At 41.0% G+C, this 16,334-nt stretch overlaps 1 protein-coding gene across 1 annotated transcript; it reads left to right on the plus strand.

The window, feature by feature from the left end:
• The first annotated feature begins 178 nt into the window (after positions 1-178).
• LOC139716548 (coatomer subunit delta-like) lies at positions 179-13,667 on the plus strand. Its single transcript, XM_071628086.1, has 10 exons — positions 179-188; positions 4,228-4,491; positions 5,207-5,386; positions 6,164-6,369; positions 7,021-7,188; positions 8,691-8,856; positions 9,487-9,634; positions 10,150-10,261; positions 11,680-11,884; positions 13,009-13,667. Exons 1-10 carry the CDS (start codon positions 186-188, stop codon positions 13,096-13,098), a joined length of 1,542 nt encoding a protein of 513 aa, XP_071484187.1. The 5' UTR covers positions 179-185; the 3' UTR covers positions 13,099-13,667.
• Positions 13,668-16,334: the final 2,667 nt, after the last annotated feature.

The following is a 16,334-nucleotide window of genomic DNA, read 5'->3' on the forward strand; positions in this document are numbered from 1 at the left end:
CCTGCAACAGTCTCTCAACATGTTCTAATATTAATCCGCCAAATTCGTGACACGTCCCGTGGATGTACGTGGCCTCATATACCTAGACGTGTATGTACGTGGAGCTCGCGGTGGGCGACCAATGATTACTGCATCGGACCAGACTGACCTGACACAACAATAACCTGAAAATCTGACTTTTCAAAATGGTAAAGTATATTTCGTGTTCCTTACCTTTTCTTGTAATTTTACTTAGTCATATTACGCATGTAATGCGGACAAACTCTTTTCTGTAAAGTAAAAAAACGAGCAACTTGTGTCTCCGCTCCGTCCAGTTTATAGACTGTGTAGCTATAGTGTACCCGGGTACGGGGCACGCACGGGCAGTGAAACTGAACTGGTAGATTTTACATGCAGCAGTGGTTGTGGTAGGGAGGGTAAGGGCAGTGGGTAGTTGTCTAGTCCGCCTAGCGCCTGCCTCTCCTCTCCATCTCAAAAACTGAATTAGATTAGATCTAGGATTTACTTGGTAATCCTGGAGTCTAGGGGTAGTTAGAAGGTGGTTATTCAAGTGATGACCCCAGAACTATTTAACGTTAAAGTTTAGGGTGCCTACACTGCCATGTAAAAATTCAACAAGTCAAATGATGACAGTGAAATATTTTTATATGTTTCAGCTTCTCAGTGCCGTCTTTCCGCACTTTTATCTGAGCAGTCGAAAATGTTTAATTACAGCCATATATTGCCAGATGCACTCAACAATACCGCAGCCATAATACATATATCAGTCCGGGAAACCCGCTCATGAGGACCGCCCCCGCGTACGAGGATGGTCCCTCCTCATGAGGACCTCCCCCCTCCTCATGAGGCCCCCCGGGGAACGCCTCATGAGGCCCCCCCTTCACTTCTTATTCATCTCACATCTGACGTATAAATTGTCGCAACTTTGCACGGTGATTTTTTGTTACACACACATGTCCACTATCCATGATGAAAAGAAGAAAAAATCCTGTCTGGTTTTTTTTTTTTAAATCGAGTTTTAATCACCCGATGCAGAGCGCCCATCAAAACACGGGCGCCAGCGCGTTCGCACAATGCAAGACTGCCGCACCTAGCGGCCTGATCCGACTAAATATTTTCGATGCTTTTTTCTGCGGCTCTCACCTCTCCGCGCACGAATCAGCCTCGTGAAGCTGAAGTTTGACATCTTTTTACACAAATTCGTAACGAGAAAAATTAAATCAGTACTAACCTGATCTTGTCCATATATTCCAAATTACTATTCCACACTGATAGAGTAGGTGGGTAGATGACATACTCCAGTTTGTTAGCAAAATAATCACTTTGTAGGTATGACGAGTTCACTTTCTTCGTCAATTCCGCCCACGATTCCGCCGCCCGCTTACCGTTTGGGCGCTTTCTCTGGAATCATCCCGCGACGCGACGTACGTCGCATCACATCACGCATCCAGCACATACCAGTCTGGTACTTAGTATGTGCTGGATGCGTGATGTATGCGACGTACGTCGCGTCGCGGGATGATTCCAGAAAAAGCGCCCAAACGGCGGAATCGTGGGCGGAATTGACGAAGAAAGTGAACTCGTCATACCTACAAAGTGATTATTTTGCTAACAAACTGGAGTATGTCATCTACCCACCTACTCTATCAGTGTGGAATAGTAATTTGGAATATATGGACAAGATCAGGTTATAGTACTGATTTAATTTTCCTCGTTACGAATTTGTGTAAAAAGATGTCAAACTTCAGCTTCACGAGGCTGATTCGTGCGCGGAGAGGTGAGAGCCGCAGAAAAAAGCATCGAAAATATTTAGTCGGATCAGGCCGCTAGGTGCGGCAGTCTTGCATTGTGCGAACGCGCTGGCGCCCGTGTTTTGATGGGCGCTCTGCATCGGGTGATTAAAACTCGATTTAAAAAAAAAAAAACAGACAGGATTTTTTCTTCTTTTCATCATGGATAGTGGACATGTGTGTGTAACAAAAAATCACCGTGCAAAGTTGCGACAATTTATACGTCAGATGTGAGATGAATAAGAAGTGAAGGGGGGGCCTCATGAGGCGTTCCCCGGGGGGCCTCATGAGGAGGGGGGAGGTCCTCATGAGGAGGGACCATCCTCGTACGCGGGGGCGGTCCTCATGAGCGGGTTTCCCGGACTGATATTACGAAGACTCACTTGTCGATCGCTTAGCATCATTGGTGTGTGCACACATTCGCCTGTGTAATCCCATCACAACTTTTTGAGTTAGTTTGGAGTCCATTATGCAAGCAGACAAACAAACAACCCAACATCAATTAAGAAATACGCTGCAACCTCCGCCTCCTGCGTTTTTGAGGTAATAAAGTGGCTTCCTTAATTTACTGATATCACTATCAGCAAAGTCCATCATGTTTGGATCACAGGGAAAGTTGTGTTACTGTTACTGTTAGCTCAGTATAGAGAGCAGTGTGGTAAGATGTATGGTCAGGAGTATGTCTGTCTGTTGGGGTTTTGTGTGTGTATGTATATGGCTTGCCTGAATTCCCTCCTTTGGGTTTTTTATGAATGAGGTGCTTCCTTGGTCATGTGGTTGCCATGGTTATGTGACTTACAGTAAACTCCCATGAAGGAAGCCTAAACCCAGATGTAAATATTGGATTGATTGAAAGCAGCAATATTATCAGTGTAATACAATTGTAGGTCAGCGAAGTTTGAGGAAAATCGGACACTGGATTCAAAAGTTTCTGTGCAGTTATTGCTGGATAAGAAGACTGCTACAGTTCGTGACATCATGTATTCAGTTCAATTCAAATCAATTCAATCTTTATTACCGATCCAAAGATTATAGACCTGTATAAAATACATGTTAATATGAGCAAATTGTACAAAAGTGCAGGTATAAAAAAAAATGAAAACATTGACAAAACAAGGCAAGATTATGGAAAAGAAAAAAAAATGACATGGGGAAAACAGATCTATAGGTTCATAAAGAACACAAGCTCATTATCATTGTGTGTGTAGTTGATCAGAAAATGGTATGTGTGTAGAAAGCCAGAATAGGCTTGTTTATATGTTGCACTGTATACCCTGTGATATATTCATTATCAAAAATAGTTCTACAAATAATGTGTGCTAAATTAATCATGACAACAAAAAATATACTTTAAACAACATCATGTATAGACAACAATGTTACGGTTGGTTATTCGCCCTGTTTTCTGATTAGTTATATAAGTCAAGTACTCTTTCACTATGTTAGAAAAATGAACATATTTTGAATTTTACTCATATTTTTGTTATATTGTTGTGCATACATCACACCAGGAACTGTAGTAATCTTCTTATCCAGCAGTGACAGCCCCCCCCCCCTTCCCCAAAAAAGAACCCAACACAACATTGTTCAAAGAACAACTAGATTTAAATACCGATAAATGTGTGCATTCAATAGGTATAGATGTCTATAACATTACTTTTGGGATCTGCTAAATGCCCAATTACAATTGAGTGTGATGAGGAGGCAATTCCAAGCGTTACTGAGTGGTCATCTTGTTCATGGCGTTGCATGTAAGAAACAAAGCTGTCAGTGTCTTGTAAAATAATGTGATTACTAGAGCACCCTGTCCTTGATTATGCAAAATGGTCATAATTTCACTGTGCTGATTAACATTCAGTTTTATAGCATGGTAAATCAGACACAGTCATCCAGTTTAGACTTACCATAATTACCCGCCAAGGAAGGAAGTTATGTTTTCATCAGCGTTGGTTTATTTGGATTGTTAGTTTGTCTGTGTGCAAAATAGCTATAACAGTTTGAATGGATTTGAATAAAACTTGCAAGAAAACTCGATAATTACAAAAGGAACATATGGTAATATTTTGGAAGTGATCCAGGAATTTTCAAGGATTGTTAAAGGATTTTTTTATCTGTGGGCAGATAGGGTCAGTAAATTTGGGAGTTCAAGCTGTGCGCATTTGAACTTTGCATACACTACACCCTCTAAAGCTGTGGCGCGTGGTCTGCCTGGGACAGGCGCCAGGCTGCTGGAGTCTGATGATGTACAAACAAAAGGCTTCTACATTGGGAAATTGGGCAATATTCAGCATGTGTGTACTAGTAGGGGTGGAAATGAGCTGCTTGGTGGAGGTCTGCGCTCACGAAGTGCTTTTTCTAGTTTGCAGTGTACTCCCTTCAAGAGACCTTGTAGTAGCAGAGAGTGAGTGAAAGACGTTTTTCCATTCTCTCCCACCAGGTGCTGTTAGCAGCGGCCATATGCACCAAGAGCGGGAAGGCCCTGATTTCGCGCCAGTTCGTCGAGATGACGCGGTCGCGCATCGAGGGCCTCCTGGCGGCATTCCCCAAGCTGATGAACACGGGCAAGCAGCACACGTTCGTGGAGACGGAGAGCGTACGCTATGTGTACCAGCCCCTGGAGAAACTCTACATGCTCCTCATCACCACGAAGACGAGTAACATCCTGGAAGATTTAGAGACGCTGAGGCTCTTCTCCAGAGTAGTAAGTTAGCTGATGGGTTTTTACTTGATATCACAACGTTTTCATTTGAAACAGACATCTAAACCTGCTCTTGTGATAACCTTTCCATCTTTCCATTAATGCCACTCCAATTATATGTTCCTTCAGAGCACTTCAATGTCTGTGAACCAGTCTTTTTGAAGACCACATATTCATGGAAATTGCCTTTTTCTTGTCTTCTGAATAAGACAATCAAAATTTGCACATCTAGAAAAGTTTGATTATATGATATATAAAAGTTCTGCCTTTCTAACCAAGTTATAACACTAGATTCCTTTTATACTATTAAGTAGTTAATGTAAATTATCATAAGACATGACCTTTCTGTGTTATGTAGATGAAAGAATAAATTTTGAGATTGAGCATTCGTAAGCACCTAAATTATTTATCTGAATTATTATTTTGCTGCTATAACTGTCATTACTATTATGTGCAATGTTATGATGCCAAAGAGCTAGTTCTTTTAACTCTCAGACCTGTGTCTTTTACAGCACAAATTAGAACTGGGCTCTGTTGCATAGAAAGATGCAATCAAACATAAGTCTGGTATCCACCAATCAGAATTGAGTATTCAGAGACTTATGTGTGATTTTCTGACTTACGTTCGATCTCAACTTCTATGCAACAGGGACCTGTACACATTAAATCCTGTGTTTATTGCCAACAACATATTTTACATGCATTCTTTTTCGCACAGATACCAGAGTACTGCCGCGCCATGGAGGAATCAGAGATCCTAGACCACTCCTTCGAGCTCATCTTCGCCTTCGACGAGATCGTCGCCCTCGGCTACAGGGAGAGCGTCAACCTTGCCCAGATCCGCACCTTCACCGAAATGGACTCGCACGAGGAGAAAGTGTTCCAGGCTGTCCGAGAGGTGAGCCAGAAAAAAAGGGGCGTGACACTCTGTCTCATGTGGGTGTGTCCTCATTAAAACCTGTCAAATCCTAGGAGAATTTTTTGTTGCAGAAAGTATCATGCTATCATCATTAAATTTTCACCTCTGATTTTCACTGCATAGTACTGGAGAAAGGTTAAACAGAGCTAATTGTATTTTCAAAGTCTTCATTAAAAAAAGAATGGAAAAAAAAAATTATATTTTGCCAGTATAAGATAGAGAATAAAAAGGCACTTCAATCTTCTAAAATCTGCTTTGCCAATCCGAGGATCATTTACTGATATTGATTAAGCAACCATGAGGCTTTTGAAATTTCTGCAGTCGAACAATTTAAATCTGAACGGTAGTACAGAGGGCTTAACTGAAAGAGATTTTTTTTTTTCTCTCTACCTCATGATACTCTATCAATTAATAAAGGTATGAAACTGTTAAAAAGGTGAAAAAGTGTCATGTTTTATGCCTGATTTCGATAGATATTGTAGCATTCTGCTTGTCTGAGTTTATTGATAAAGAGTATTGTCTACAGCATCAGAATTATTATCTTTTCATGCAGTGGAAAGTATTTTGTCAGCTAGTTCTGAGATCATGACAAGCATTTCTCTGACATAAGTATAAACTGTATACTATTACTCCTATGAATGTAGCCATTTTTCTCTTCCATATTTTTTCTCTCACTTTTTTTATGTAGAATGACGTGGATTATGTCTGAAATGTGTTCAATCTTGACGCTCTGTATTTTTCCATTTTTTCTCGCAGTCACAAGAGAAAGAAGCAAAGCAGAAGATGCAGCAGCGAGCCAAGGAGCTATCCAAGCAGCGACAGGAAGCCATGCGGCAGGGCAAGAGAATGATGGGATACGGCAGCGGGGGCTACGGCTCCTCCAGCTCGGGGATGTCGTCGATGTCCAGTTCGATGTCGGTCATCACGCCGGAGAAGCCCGTCGAGTCGTCAAAGCCAAGCAGGTTAGAACTCGAGCGATTCGTCAATCGTTCCTGAGGCATTGTTGATGTCAGTGGTATATTTAAGTATTATGTGAGGAGCATCGTGTGATTTGCCCATGACATGAAGATATCTGCGTATTCTGACATGTTGAGATTCTGCGACTATGGATGGCCTACAGTGCAATGTTGCAATCTCATGTTGCGTGTTATAGAGTATTACTTTATTGTTTCCTGGCCTGTCAAATATAGATAAGACAACTTGTTTATCCCTGAACAGGACACATTTTTGGGTATGCATTTGGTTGTAATGACTGGCTGTGAATATGATGATGTGTCATAGTTTGTTCCAGATAGCAGAAAGTGAGCCATTGTATTTCCATTACATTGATTATATTTTCAAATGCATCCACGGACATGTTCTAGAGCTCTAACTATTTCTTAGAGGGACGGCAACACAGGCGATGAATAACTGTGCCTTGGTCATATGATTGAAATTAGAAGAGCAAGGTGTACAAATGAAAGTCCTGAAATGTGCAGGAGCTAAACAGATAACTGGTGAGGAAAACTGAAGTTGAGCACCGCAAAATGGATTTGGGCCGTCTTTGTGTACTGAAATGGAAAAGTGAGATGGCGGTGGCTACATCAGTATCCTGTCTGTTCCCCCCCCCACAGACCGTCGGCTACGGGCAAGGCCATGAAGCTGGGCAAGTCCAGTAAGAGCACCGACATCTTCGTGGACAAGCTGAGGTTAGAAGGGGAGGAGGTCACGTCCGACGCCCCGAAAACGAGACAGTCGTCAAGCGCAGCCAAGACCGTCACACCGGCGAGCAAAACGGAAAGGTACTCTCTTTGGGGATCCCCGCATCACGAAGATTTGCTGTAGTTGATATGCCATTGATTTAATTTGATTTACACGTAGTAGGAAGTAGGTTCTTTGACTAGAAGTTATCATGGCGAAGTTGTTACATCTTAACAGCATAGGATGCATTTGTCATTATGGATTCATATAACACATGCAAGTAGTTGTCAACATGATAATGAATTCAATGGCATAGACACACCCACCCACACACCAACTCACCACTAATTGATCCGCTACCTTAAACACAAAACTCTTGCAATCAATAAAGCGACCATATCATGCAAGATCCTGGTCACATTTCGAACTATATTGATGTGGGTAATACAAGGGGGACATTGATTGTGCTGTTTGGAAATGAACCTCCCCTTCTTTGTATTGATGAACTAGAGAAGCACTCTGAGAGCGCAGACCTCTGCCAGGCAGCTTCCACCACTGATCTTGTTCTGCCTGTAGAGATCAGCGATTTCCACCCATAGGTATGCATGCTGAAAATCGCCCGAATTCCCAATATAGAAGCCTTTTGTTACGTCATCAACCTTCAGCTGCGCGGCATGCCTCGCCCCAGCAGAAACTAGAGCACGCACTTTAGTGTGCATATGAAAACCTCAAGTTCATTCACCCTACCAGCCAAAATATTGAAAATCCTTCATAAAATCCATAAAAATTTCTGGATCACTACCAAAATTTAATCATCTGTTCCTTGCGTCATTCTCAAACTTTCCTGCAAGTTTCATCTAAATCGGTTCCCGACTTTTTGAGTATTTTTGCACACGGACAAACAAACAAACGGTAATGAAAACATGACCTCCTCCCTTGGCAGAGGTAATGAGAGGAGGTGGCACACAAACCATTGAGCTTGGCAGAGAAAGCCTCATTCTAGGTAATTCAAATCAGGCATTTGTTACAGTTTGTGTGTAGTCAGGGCCACATGCACACTAATGCCCTTTCCCTACTGGTCCAAACTTTTAAATTTACTAGCTCTGTTGCTTTTTTTCAACTGGCCCAGACAATGTTATTTTTGTTATTTTACTTGTCATGCCAGACCAGTAAATTTAGCAATCCCTGAAAAGTTGCTGGTCCGAAAGCGGTTTTTACTGGTCAACGACTGTTGAACCGTTATGCACACCCTCATGAATATTTGCTGCGATGCCCGAACTGATTTGCAGGACAGGCTTTGTTTTGTGAGATGGGAAGAAGTTACTGTGCACAACATATATTTAGCAAGTCCAGTTTTTGGGGAATCTGGATTTCCTGACAATATTGAGAGTGGTTAATGTTTGCCATTTTGGAGTACCGTAATGTATAGAGAAACCTACACATGCATGCTGCGGTCATGTCAGGATTAGACTTACAGATAGTTTAATGCATTATCAATTTTGCAAATTAGCACCTGACGCATGAATTTTACGTAGATAGAAACCCTGTGAAATGCTTGGCATGTACAGTATGCTGATGGTTTTTTAATGATCTCTTTGTGCAGTGTCCACCTGCGCGTGGAGGAGAAGATGACGGTGTCTACGGGGCGCGATGGCGGTCTCCAGGCCCTCGACGTCCACGGCATGATCACGCTCCGCATCAGCGACCAAAAGTTTGGCAAGATCAGGATCGCCGTAGCCAATAATGACGAGAAGGGCGCGCAGTTGCAGGTTCGTGTGTTGAAATGTACATCTGTCCTCTGCATTTGGACATGTCCTGGACTAGTGAACGAGATTTTATCTAGTCGAGAATAACAAAGATGCCAACTGTTACTTTTTTACAGTATTTTTTATTATTATTATTATTTTTTGTTTTTTACTGTTTGCCTCAAATACTGCAGGTTTTATGGAAGATAATGTTTTCCCAAATTGTATAATTACTATTGGAGGAAAAGTCAAGGTACTGTTTTCCCACCAAAAAAACCAAAACAAAACAAAACAAACCATTTCTAGCCCTCAGAATACTACACTGCTGTTTACAAGGTTGGTATCTCTTGGTTATGTTTAATTGATGTATGTTGTGAATCACTGGGATGTCTTGATTTGTTTTTGTTTTTGTTTTTTTTTTAATTGGCCATCAGATGGTATGTTTGCTTGAATATTGAAAAAAGAAAAAAAAAATGTCTACACCTGCATGGACATAAGGATATTTCTGCACATCATGAATTGAGAGTTAGGAGAGTTTTAACTGGGTTTGCTGGGTCAGTGGTGTTTGACCTCGTCTGTCGCTTGCTAGGATGGGTGCATTTGGAAAGACTTGCTCCGTGACTAAATCTATATGTCCATCCTCACTTTTATTAGACACATCCCAACGTCGACAAGAAGTTATTTTCAACTCAGTCACACATCGGCATGAAGAATCCAGACAGGCCATTCCCACTCAACAACGACGTCGGTGTGCTAAAGTGGAGATTCCAGTCTACAGATGAGACCTTGATTCCACTGCTAAGTAAGATTGACTCGAAAACGTTTTATGCAAATATTTTTGTTTCCTTCCATAACGTAAAAATATGAAGTCATATTCATGTCGTCACATTAAAGATAAACTAGACACAAAATTTTTTTTTTGAGGAAGTGTGTGAACTTCTTTTTGTGATATTTAGAAAATGAATATTTAGTGAATGAATGAGATTATTAGCTCTGATGTGCTTATTTTAAAAAGTACATAGCTTCCGACCAGTGGAGCATTGAGAATTGGGGTTTCTTGGACGAACGCTGAATTAGGGCTTTCTATTGCTCAGTTGGTTGAGCACCGGGCTAGCAATCGGGAGGTCTCGGGTTCGAATCCTGTTGGAATCCAATTTTCTTTGCTCTTTTTTCCACTGAAGAATATCTTAATACCAGGATTATGTACACAATTTTTTTTTTTTTGCTAGCATGGAGATTGCAGTCGTTGTTGTGTTTCGCTTTATCAAACTGAGCTGTGGTGTCTTAATTCATTTCTCACTGGTTTCCGTTTCGCAGTCAACTGCTGGCCCTCGCCGAACAACTCCGGCGGCTGCGACGTGAACATTGAGTATGAACTACTACAGGAGGACATGGAACTGCAAGATGTCGCCATCAACATCCCCGTCCCGTGAGTTGAGTAGCCTAGTTTCAGGAGCTCTCTTGCATTTTCTTCCATTTTATGTGTATTATAATATGTATTTCATACATATTGCAGGACTCGACACTAACGGTGGCCCGGTGGCCCGGGGCCACCAAAAATGAAAGTCGGGCCACCATATTTCCAAAAAGGGCAAATTTGATGGCCCGCCTCGGGCCACCAAAATTTTTTGAAAAGTATGTCAATAAATTCGTAACTTTTTGCGCCGGAAATTAGCAGTTAAATTTGTTTAAAGGATGGATGAAAGGACTGAATGAGTGCCTGAGAGTGAGTGTTGCAAGTTTGCTGAAGTTTATTTATGAGTAGATATGTCCAACTTGTAATTCTTACTATCATAAACTTGAATATTCGACTCATAAAAAGAAAAGGACTTTTAATGTTTTTTATTGTTTTTTTTTGGCGGGGGGGGGGGGGGGGGGGGACACCAAATTTTTCTCTCGGGCCACCAAAAATTTGAAATCTAGGATTTTGGTGGCCCCATCGGGCCACCAAACAAAAAAGTTTGTGTCGAGCCATGCATATTGATTGATACATATACCTCTTCGGCCGTCAAGCAAGCAAGCAAAAACACAAAAAAAAACAAAAAAATAATAAGAAAATAAAAATAAAAGTTTCCACCTTCTACCAACCCAAATCAAAAAGAAGCTTGATAATGTGGTTCTTTCAAGGTGGTTTAGTGAGTTTGTTTGTTTAATTTTTCTTTCTGAGAAGATGTCTTAGTAGCCCATAATCAGCTGCACTAGTTTGTCTTCCATTGGGTCCAGTTGGATTTGAGGTGGGACCACTTTAGCGGGTTAGTACCCTGCTCTTTGCAATGAATGGATGAAGCGGGATCTCTTATGTGCATGAGTTATGACTCTTTCATATACTGGACCTCCAGTTTTTGTCCTGTCGGAGGGACAGAGTGTTTTGCCTCTTATTAGAGGGGATGGTATGATTACACGCAACATTGCTCATTTAGACTCGGGAATGCGAACCCGGATCCTTTGGATTTGGAGGAAATGCACTCCCCACTGAGCCAAATCACCACCAAAATCATTGTTGCTGAGAGTATATTACGAAAAGGTGCTATCAGTATTCCACAGAAGGCTTGTGTTTGTGTGGTGGCTAGCCTTCTTCCAGTTGTTGTCTTTTTTTAGCACTGATCATTTTCACAATTGCAAGGCAGCTGTTAGAATTTTGGGCAGAGGATGTTAAAATAGTCCCAATAATCAATTTCATACAACCCTGCATGTTCACTTTGAAAGACAATTAGTGCTGTAAAAGGAGTGGGAGTACTTTGATGGAGGTGCCCCCAAATCATTGGCTAAATAAATGTCGTAAATGTCCGGCAGTACTGAGGCAAAGTTTGACATCACTGTCGCCAATATTCAATTGCAACCTCTCAGGTCGGGAGTTGGGGCACCAAAGGTCAGCGAGGTGGACGGCAACTACCGCCACGATGCCCGACACAACTTCCTGGAGTGGTCACTACCGGTCATCGATTCCAGCAACACAACGGGCAGCATGGAGTTCAGCATTGCTGGTCAGCCAGATGACTTTTTTCCCGTCACCGTCAGCTTCATTTCCAGAAAGTCGTACTGTAATATTCAGGTGGGTTTTTTTTTTTGCGTCCTGTCCTGTGGCCCCCTCCTTAGTGCCAATCTAATCATTTTGTGCATTTCTTTTTTTATTAAACAGCGGGAAACGCCACATTTTCCCCACATTCTGTATATACTTTCCTAGTGCCACAGTCGGGCTTAGCGTTGTCATCCTCATAAGTGAGACTCCTTTTATCAGTGCTACCAGCCGTACAAATTTGACTTCCCCATCATAATTTTTGACCATACATTATGTGTGTGATAGGTGCTGTTACATATATGTCAGTGATTGCAGTTTGATGATGGACTTTGCATGGTAATAGTTGCAGGAAAAAGAAACAACAACAACCTAGAAGTAACAAAAATAGCAAAAGAAGCAAAACAAAATGGTAGCCATTTCTGAAATACAGTCAAACCTGTCTTCGGAGCCACCTACATGTATCTGTAGATGCCTCCTTCCACATACCGCCACCAAAAACAATTCCCTCTGAGAGAAAAATGCATGTTGAAGAACCTGTCTGAAGCGGCCACCTGTCTACAACGGCCACTTTTTCTCGTCTCCCTTGGATGGCAGCTATAGACAGGTTTGACCGTACTTTCTTTGTTTTTACAGAGGTTTTTTTTTACTGTATTCTCCGGCGATAAGGCCGCACCTCTGCATAGGCCACACCCCGATTTTGGCAGTAAAAAGAAGCCCCCCCCCCCCCCCCCAAAAAAAAAAAAAAAAAAAAAAATCTCCCTGAAATTGGCAAGGAAACAAAAGCAGTTAGCAGGTGATGACAACAAAAAAACAAAACAAAACAAGTTGTCTATTGATTGCAGAACATAGCGTTGTCTATAAGATTGATTGATTCATTGTATGACTCTGAGTTGCTCATTGGCACACTGCATAGTCCCTTACATGATTACGTGTGTCTGTTCAGCAGCTTATTCGCTAGGTTGAACAGGCCATGATTTGGTTGTGATGGTGTATAGGCCGCACCCCCAGTTTTTGTTTCTTTTCTGTGAAAATTAGTGCGGCCTTATCACCGGAGAATACGGTAGTTGTTTAGAGGATGAGTCGATTCAAGTTTACAAGAAGTAACTCATTACCTTATTTGTCTCTGTGCCATGTTCTCTTTTTCTCTTTGTCTGCAGGTTGACGACGTTGTATCTGTGGACAGTGAGCAGCCAGTGAAGTTTTCAACAGATGTCGCCCTCTTGGTTGAGAAATACGAAGTTGTATAGGACAACGTTCAGACGGGAAGAAGGTCACTTAAGCATTGCAGCCCGGTTGCAAAATGTACAGAAATAAAAAGTAACTTCTCGCCCAGCACCATCCAACATAAAATGCAGTATGTGGGACCGACGATGAGTACTGTTGTGTTTAGAAAGTAGAAAAAAAATCTTGTTAAGTCAGACACCATCTCTCACCTTCTCCTTCTCTAAAGACTTTGTGAATTTCTTTGCTGTAGTGCAATTAGATTCAAAGCAACAAGAACAATTGAAAAAACCTTGAAAAAAAAAAAAAACGTCTGCGAAATTTCGTGAGAAAAATTATGCAGTCTTGACACTGCTCAGTATTCATACTGTAGAGGTAACTCCATAGTTGGATGAATTTTTCATTTTTTTTTTGTTCCTGCCAGACCTTTCTTGTCATAGAAATATGTGAATAGTAATAGAAATATATTAAAGAAATATTTGCATTCTTTCCATGCTTGGTACTAGTATAAATATTAGTTTGGCATACCGAGATGCCTCCACAGATAACTTTTTGAAGTCATGTCTTCGTAATTGTTTGCAAGAGGTGATGCTTCCTTTACAACGATTCACGGGGAAAGCCAATTCAGAATATCTGATGGAATTCAGCATTTACCAGGGTATTCTCTCGTATAGGAAAACCAAGTTAGATGTAGAACCAAAGGAGTTATTTATCATGGTATTCCTCTGTTCCCATTGCTTTCTGTTGGATGGTGCTGGAATTTTTTTTAATTTTTTTGTTTTTGTTTTTGTAAATACATATCAAGCATACTTATTGTAGCACTCCCCTTATTGTCCATTCCAAAAAAGAACAAAAAAACCTAAAAACAAATAAAAATGTAAAAGAAAAAGGAGATGCTATGTTTACTGGCTGTAAGTGGTCTGATACATTTTTTCTCCCCTTTATTTATCGGCGGTATATAATTTTGTCGTGAGTAAAAGTACTGCTTCGATTTTGTTCCCTGCGCACTGCCAGATTGTCCTGTACTTGACGGGGTGTGTTGAAAACTCTTGTACATTGTCCGCCTATGAGCCATGCCAAGTAAATGTTTGTGTAACTACTTCGTTGTTGTCTAGTTGGCTGTAAGGGCAAACTCGTGTCAGGGTGGGGCTTAGGGGAGGGGATGATAGGGGAGGGGCACCTTCTATTACCTCCTATTCTCTATTGATTTCTTAAAGTTTTTGTTTATTTATTTATTTATTTTTATCGTCGATAGGGTGACATGAGCTTGGCAAAATAAAGGCAAAGTGTTTTAACCCTGGAAAGGAAACACTGATGAGAAGCTCATGCTGGTCACGTCCATCCAATATCCACATAACTCTGTGACACTTGATGTGCCATGAAGCGTTACGTGCGAGAGTTGAGGGCGCCCTTCATGTATCCAATTTCCTCTTGTCTTCATCCTTAGCCATTGAAGACAAAAATTGCATGAAACTGCCGCCCGACTTCCCATATGACATTAGACCTTGGGCTGGAATTTTGATAGGGCAGATTTCAAACAGGAATTTGAGCGACAGTTTCTTGCAGTTTTTGTCTGAGTTTGGCATTGGTCCGTGGGCTAGAAATTGGATAGATGTCTATAGATTTTATGAGTAACGGTTAAGACAGAGTTGTATGTGGAATGAACGAGGTAAGAATTACAGGGAAAGCTGAATTGCTTGAAAAGAAATTACATTTAAGCATAATTTTAGCATTACAATTGTACTTCATGTCAGTGCCATCCCCCTCTGTCACTCCCTATATGACAGTATACAAATGATGCAAAGGCAGTGAATTGGTGGAGAACGGATGCACAAGTTTAACTTTGGAACTGTTTAAGCCCAGGAGTGCAGGAAGTGGGTTTTAGACTAATTCCAAAGTTAAAAGAGAGCATCCAATTCTCACCGATCCACAAATTAGGCCTGTGTATCATTTGTTTTATAAAATGGGCCCATAAATTCTTGAAATTCAACCTTTTTTCCCCATCATTTGTCTGGTACACCTACAACACTATACACAAGGCTTGAGCAATGCATTCAGATTTTACCGGACGTATGGCTCAGTGTGGATCAGTAAAAATCAATGCATGATAATTGACCAATCAGATTGCAGAGATTCAAAAGCTCCTTTTACAAAACGGATTATGTTTGTGCCTCTATTTATTCTGTAGATAGGCATTCATTTGCCATGTCAGTCTCCTCTGTAGCATTGTTTCTCTGCTTTTGAAATGCTGATAGCAAGATTTTGAGGACATTCCCAAAGTTCATTAGATTTCAGAAAATAGCAGCAAAATGAGCTCCCTGACTTTTGTAATGTGTTCCTCATAATGGTGCGGGAGGCTAGTTCTTTGAATTGTATCCATTCCTGTGTGTCCTAATATTTGAATTCAGTTGCTGCCTTATACCGTTGTATCGACGGTCGCCGATCTATTGAAAGTTCAAATATGTATGATCATGAGAAATGAAGTGGTATCTGATATTTTTTTTTTCTAATGCAGGGGGGGGGGGGGGGATCGGGTTGATGGGTAAAAGATAATGGTCAAGATTCAATGTGATTACTTTTTTTTTTCATATCGCATGCTATGTTGAGAGAGAGATCTGATTGACCACAGTCATGCATGATGTAAGGGTAGTCATTGACTGATACACTTTCTTGCATGGTATTGGAAGACAGTGATTATATGTTTTCGTGTCAGAGGTCAAATGCCAGCTTGAGGTCAGAGGTCAAAGTGTACTCGAGTTCTTGACTTCTTTTCTTTTGTCAGAGAATTCTTGATGATGTGTTGAAATCATAACAAGGAAATGCCCTAGGCTCTTCATGATTGTCAGTATATCTTTCGATTGTGATTAAGAGATAATATGTGTTAATTGATTTATAAGGGAATGCCCTAGCTATTTTGGGATTGTTATATTTTCATTTTGATTCAGAGATAATCCGTGTTAATTGATTTAAATTAAACTACTGATTAGACTTGTGAGGTGGCGGCTTCTCACGAACCTTTGGATCATAAGGTCGGGATTAATTGTGTATCAGTGATGGAATTATTTGATAATGATATCACTGAAAAGATGTGGCCTGAGGATGCCACAAGTCTATGGGAGCCGAGTTAAGTAGAGAGAGATAGCCGTATGGTCATTTACTCTGGGGGAGATCTTTATGTCATTTCGAGTCTCACTGAGTTTCTTTTTGTTTCTATTCTTCCTTTGATGCAGAAAAGTGATCTAGTATTACAGTGATGGTATTG

Source organism: Diadema antillarum, unplaced genomic scaffold (genome assembly GCF_040938485.1).
Source record: "Diadema antillarum isolate AM-2024a unplaced genomic scaffold, OU_Dant_1.0 scf00000066, whole genome shotgun sequence".
Classification (NCBI taxonomy): domain Eukaryota; kingdom Metazoa; phylum Echinodermata; class Echinoidea; order Diadematoida; family Diadematidae; genus Diadema; species Diadema antillarum.

Bases quoted from the DNA above. Each gene is read 5' to 3' on its own strand.
- LOC139716548 (XM_071628086.1), top strand. The intron at 8,857-9,486 runs GTTCGTGTGTTG...CACTTTTATTAG, and splicing joins AGAAGGGCGCGCAGTTGCAG to ACACATCCCAACGTCGACAA. The intron at 10,262-11,679 runs GTGAGTTGAGTA...GCAACCTCTCAG, and splicing joins GCCATCAACATCCCCGTCCC to GTCGGGAGTTGGGGCACCAA.